The sequence below is a fragment of a genome, unplaced genomic scaffold (genome assembly GCF_019419815.1).
Source record: "Pyrus x bretschneideri cultivar Hongxiangsu unplaced genomic scaffold, Pyrus_bretschneideri_v1 Contig267, whole genome shotgun sequence".
Classification (NCBI taxonomy): domain Eukaryota; kingdom Viridiplantae; phylum Streptophyta; class Magnoliopsida; order Rosales; family Rosaceae; genus Pyrus; species Pyrus x bretschneideri.
Window position 1 is genome coordinate 235427 of NW_025999576.1, and position 5818 is coordinate 241244.

Below are 5818 nucleotides of genomic sequence, written 5' to 3' on the forward strand. Positions count from 1 at the left end.
CTCCGACTCCACAAGCACGTATAAAATTTTAACTCCGGCACTGTCCAAAAAGACAATGTAACAAGGCTGCGCATGCTGTTGCCTTTGCCACTAGCCTACTAGCTAGAGAGAATGAAAGTTTCTTATAAAAGCAATTCGAATCAATTCGGACTTCGTAATACTTTCGCCGCTGATGCTAATACAATCGTTCACGTTTAATTTTGAATAATATATATCAACACAAAATTTATAAAGACAAATGCTTAGAGTACATTTATTGCTCCCCTGATGACCATTACAAATTTACCACCCCATCACACTGAATGCAATGCATGAAAAGTGAAGGAAAAAAACTTATATAGCAAAACAGTGGAATTTAAACACCCAATTCAAACTACTTGATTCAAACATGAATTCAAACTATCGACCAGTATAGTAAGACACTGGCTCCTTATTTTATACTTCATGCCTTTGGATAACATGACCTCAGTTCATTTAGTTGTATTCAGGTCTGGAGAGACTTTATAGATGCACCGGTTCGACAAACAGAGAAACTACAATATCCTTAAGAAAAGTTCCAGCATTAGTAAATGCGTCACCGTGCTTGTATAACACTTCGACCACTCGTGTAAGATTGAGAATTCGCAACAGTAGAGGCATGGGGATTGGGGTGGTTTGGTGGAGCAACGCTTCGTTTATGTCCTTCCATGCATTATTCACTTGTTTACTTAGTTCAAGAGTTGCTTCTTCTTCTGTGACATCATATTGTTTCATGTAGCATTCCACGGCCGAGGCAACGTGTCCTCTCTTCTGCTCAAACTACAAAAAAAAAAAGGACACGATCACTATAACAAAAATTAGCAATAACTTCAAGAAAATCGAGATTGTTGTTAGATGACAACGATACAAATCATGATATAAGAAACACGATGACAAAAAATTTGTTAGAAAAGTATAACTAATATTATAAGCGCGACCTTTTTATAATTTTTGTGACCCATTTATTTATTTATTTTGTGTTGATAAGAATTTTGCTGCTCTAGCAACGGCCACGCATTTCAAGGTTCATGAAGGTTATAGTTATAAATATAAGTCGTAAGTACCTGGTGGGACTTGATGTCATTCTTGAGTCTACCAATTAAGGATGCAGCCTTTAAAATCTTGGGGTCACTGAAAGCCCAATCCAATGAGTCTTTTGTAACAATATCTCCCATTCCAATAAAAGACGTGATTGCTAGGGAAAAGGAGGATGTGTCAAGTGCTGCTGACAAATATTCATCCAGTGTAGGTGTGTATTTGCGATGGAACCATTTGGCTTCCCTCAGGTACCCTCTAACTAGAACTTTCATCTGAGAGAGATAGACAAGGTGATCATGTCGTAAATCCTTCATCATGTTTATAATTATATACAAAATTGCACATATATGTATACGGTCTACAACTAGTCAATATCCAAGTATTATTCATCCGTTGGATATTGACTAATGTGAATGGTTTAAAAATTAAAAATATGATGATTTTCCTAACATTACTTATCATATGATAATAACTAGCCGCTTGGAAATGTTGGTGAGACTTACTGCTTCTCTAGCATAGTAGATGCGATATAAGTTCCCCTCATTTCGAAGCTTTTCTTCCATTTCTGTGTATAAATCCAGCATTGCCTGATAGCAAACTTTCATATACTGTTGCAGACGATCCATGACAGATATATCCCACCTGATGGTGATCAGAAATTCAAAATTAGAGCATATATAATAACCACAGCCTCCTCCGAAATCCTTTTAAATTTACAAATGCAAGACTTCTGCATTCACGTAGGATACTACAGTTCCTTCACTTGTGGCCCAAGGTCCGTTTAAAAATATCAAAATATATCAACGAAATATTGTGGATATATGGTTAATCAAGGAGACATATTTGTTGTAATTTGTCTGTTCGTGAAATCATGTAATTGTGTAAACTTGAAGTAGAATCATAATAGTATTTAAAAATTAAATTTTCATAGACTTTGTATTACTGCTAAGATAATAAAACTTATCATAATTAGGATTTATTTTTGTTTTTAAGATAAAAGGAGAGAGGAAGAGAGTGAAAGAAAACATGAAAGTGGAAGAAAGGGAGAGAGGTTTATTTTTTATTTTTTTAAATTAGAGACGTTAAAATCATAAGTCACATCCCGACCTGGGCTTCATCACATCCCGGGCTCAACTCCACCGTAGCATTATATTGTTCGCTTTGGGTCTCGACCACGCTCCCACGGTTTTGTTTATGGGAACTCGCACGAGAACTTCTTAACTTCGGAGTTCCGATAGAACTCGAAGCTAATGAGCTCCCAAAAGGCCTCGTGCTATATGGAGGTGGACATGTACATATAAGGCATAGAGGATCCACTCCCCTGGGCAATGTGAGATCTAACATTATATGTGGTTGATACTTTAAAAAAAAAAAAAAAAAAAAAGAAGCAAAATTTATCACTTAGTACTACGGTTTAATGGTATTCCTCGTTAATTGTAAGTTAGAGGCCTTAAGTTTGATTCTGGCCAAATGTAAATTTGAGCCACATTATTGCTAACCGTTGTGAGACTAAGCTCACCCCCTCCCCTTAATGCAGAGAATATTGTTTTTTTTTTTTTTTTTTTTTTTAAATTTGTTCTTATAACTACTAAATTGCCCATAATTTTATTTCTATTCAATTTTAATTAAAGTGTTAAAATTGTAACTTCCTAAAGTTTTGATTAACAAACAAAGTTCTATTAATATGTAATTTAAATATATAAAAGCAAAGGATCATAGGGTTTATATATAATTCTCATACACATGACCCGTTCTCTCTCTCCTGACCCTCCCTCTCTCTCTCAGCCACTCTTAATTTTTATTTTTTTTTAAACAAACAATATTATCTACATTAAGGAACAAGGATGAACTTAGCATCATAATGAGCTAGCAATAATATGTTTCAAATTCGCCTTTGGTGAGAAATGAACCTAAGACCTCTCACTTACAAATGAAGAGGAATACCACTAGACTGTAATACTAAATGGTCACTTTAGTTTTACAGTAATATTCAATTTATAAGCATAAATTATTGTAGAAAACCATTATAAATATATAAAAAGTCATGGTGCGTTTTATTCCGTGTTCATTAACTAGTCCAGTCAAACCAAAAGTTCTTTGAATTTTTTTTCTTTCCAAATAATAGATACGAGTACAAATTAATGAACATATTCTGAAGTCTCATTTAAAAAAAAGAAAATTATTTTTGACACTTCTCATTTTACATTCTGGACTTTTTATATTTATAAAAAATAAATACAATGTAAATAGTGTAAAATGATATTTTTAGAGTAATAATAACAATTTCGTAAAAAATTTCTTTTATTTTTCACAACTTTCATCATTTATAATTATGATGAGCTCTTACCAATATGAATATTTCCATCGATATTTCCCTATTTTAGTGTTTGAGTCAAGTGATATGTGTCATCATTTATAAGTAATTATTAGCGATTGATGATATAAAAAGGGAATTAAAATTGGAGATTGAGCCAAATTCCAAACCTTTCAACAACTTCAGTAAAGAGCTCTAGTTCTTCAAATGTGCCATAGACATCATAGATGTCATCAATAGCCACAATAAGGACAATTACTTTGCTTAATGTCATCCGAGCAAATTCATATTGAGGTTCAAAGCAGCACCCTAACCCCCAAAGGTAGCTCTCAACAACTCTGTCTCTTGAAAAAGGTAGTTTGCTTACAAAATCCAAGTCCTTCGACCACCTGCATCAGTTAATTAAGTGGACAACAATTTGTTTAAATAGCTAGTAGGACTAAGTAATCAGATTCTTTAAATTTAAGTGTAGTTAATTGGTTTTGTTTAACCTTGAAATTTCACTCAGTTCTTTCAGATGGACTTGCTGCAAGAGATTGAAATCCAACTTTGCAAAAGTTAAGAGAGTTTCATTATGTGAATCGTCTTCCTGGTAAATGGACAAGTAACGCCTTGCTTCTAGCCTTGGGTTGCCCTTCCAAAACGGCTGGTACAATGCATGAGTTACGAGTTTCGAAAGCGGGGAGCTCAGACGATTCTCTACCGACTTAAGATGAGTGGTGGTGAAGGTTAATGCCTCGTCTAGTATATCCTCACCGTGTACACTTAGCTGTGTTGCTTCGTACAAGCTTAATAGTCCGATGACATTATTGACAAGTGAGTCCTTAAATTTGCCATCATCGTCCTTGAACTTGTTGAACATTTCTGCTTCCCAAATTCATGCATTACGTAATTGGAGAAAGAAATTAAAATTAAATCGAAAAATATATAATTAAGTGTGAGTGTCAAGAAGGGAGGGACTTACCACATGATATATCATAACCTTGTTGTCTAAGCAATCGAAAATATAGAGCAGCTGCATGAAGGTTGTGATCATCATCACTCCCTTGGTGTTGGTGACTACCGTCATAAGAATCCTTGCGAATTTGCTGCAAAACTTCATCAATCTCATCCTCAAAATGGTAGGAGACGCCTAAGCGCTGAATCGTATCGACCAAGTCCAGCTTATCTGAATGCTTACAAGGCGTTGGAGCCAATATCATTCTCTTCACATTTTCCTTTAATTCTTGGACAAGTCTCTCAGCTTCAATATTTTTTTCCTGCAAACACAAATTGAAAAGGGAATTATACTTTTCCTGCATGGGGCATATAATTCCAAACTATTAATCACAGTGAATTTCCTACTACCACTGACGCATATGATAAAAAATAATCTCCCCAAAAGTTGGGGGGAAAATTAGCTGAACGTCGATTCACATCACTAGGAATTGTTTTTGAGGTATGAGCTTGAGATGGTGATGACATTTTATTCCTAATTTGGAGAAGGTGAATAGGCTTTTTAGCTGCGTGAGTTGAAGAGGTGGTGCGCTATGTTATTTATAGTGTGTGAAACAGTGAAAAACAAAAAAAGTAAAAAAAAAAAGAGCTAAAAGTGTTTTCATCACTAATTTGTTTCACATGTCTAGCACGTACGCTTTTAAAAGTGTTCATTACTAACTTGTTTCACATGTTTAGGATGCTTTTAGCATGTCCATCCCATCAGGAGACAATTTTGGGTCCACAATGAAAATCATAGTTCAAATCAAGGATGAACCTAGTTAATTATGAATTTATAAGAATAACGTATAGGTACATGCATTATAACATACCACATCACTTAGGGAAGTGGATCCTATAAGACTTATATGTACATTATCATCTCTACCTAGCACGAGGCCTTTTGGAAGCTCACTAGCTTCGGGTTCCATGAGAACTCCAAAGTTAAGCGAGTACCACGTGAGAGCACTCTCATGATGGGTGACCCACTGAGAAGTTCTCGTCTGAGTTTCCAGAAACAAAACCGTGAGAGCGTGGTCGGAGTTCAAAGCGGACAATATCGTGCTACGATAGAGTCAAGCCCGAGATGTGGTGGGGGCTCACTACCCTTATTATATTTGAAAAACTCTAGTTGACTAATTTATTGAGCCTACATAATGGATTTGGATCTTTGCCAGATCTCCTTCCTGGGGATCTTAGGGATCAATAAACACAGACCGTTGATAAAAAATCGTGCGATCCTAATTAAAGGATCTATTACCATGAAAATAAGTCTTTAGAAATTAAACAAGAAAACCCAAAAACCAATGGATGAAAATTTAAGAAATCATATTCATATGAATATCCCATGATTCCAACCGGAATTATACATGGGCAACTAGGATAGACCAAAAAGTTCTCAAACCCACCACACATGCCACTCTTGTCATATTAGACGTGCTTTCATAGTCTATCCTAGTAGTGTCATCTCAA

The 5818-nt window shown here is 35.3% G+C and overlaps 1 protein-coding gene across 1 annotated transcript; it reads right to left on the reverse strand.

The window, feature by feature from the left end:
* Positions 1-245: 245 nt before the first annotated feature.
* Positions 246-5136, reverse strand: LOC103941383 ((-)-germacrene D synthase-like). The gene is made up of 7 exons (XM_009351574.3): positions 4718-5136; positions 4335-4629; positions 3862-4234; positions 3541-3759; positions 1560-1698; positions 1083-1328; positions 246-798 (listed from the first exon to the last, which is right to left on the reverse strand). The coding sequence occupies exons 1-7, from the start codon at positions 4832-4834 to the stop codon at positions 502-504; spliced, it is 1686 nt and encodes a 561-aa protein (XP_009349849.2). The 5' UTR covers positions 4835-5136; the 3' UTR covers positions 246-501.
* Between the last annotated feature and the right edge of the window lie 682 nt (positions 5137-5818).

Bases quoted from the DNA above. Each gene is read 5' to 3' on its own strand.
- LOC103941383 (XM_009351574.3), bottom strand. From the start codon at position 4,834: ATGTCATCACCATCTCAAGCTCATACCTCAAAAACAATTCCTAGTGAT. The intron at 4,235-4,334 runs GTAAGTCCCTCC...TTTGGGAAGCAG, and splicing joins AGGTTATGATATATCATGTG to AAATGTTCAACAAGTTCAAG. The intron at 1,699-3,540 runs GTTTGGAATTTG...GATCACCATCAG, and splicing joins TTTACTGAAGTTGTTGAAAG to GTGGGATATATCTGTCATGG.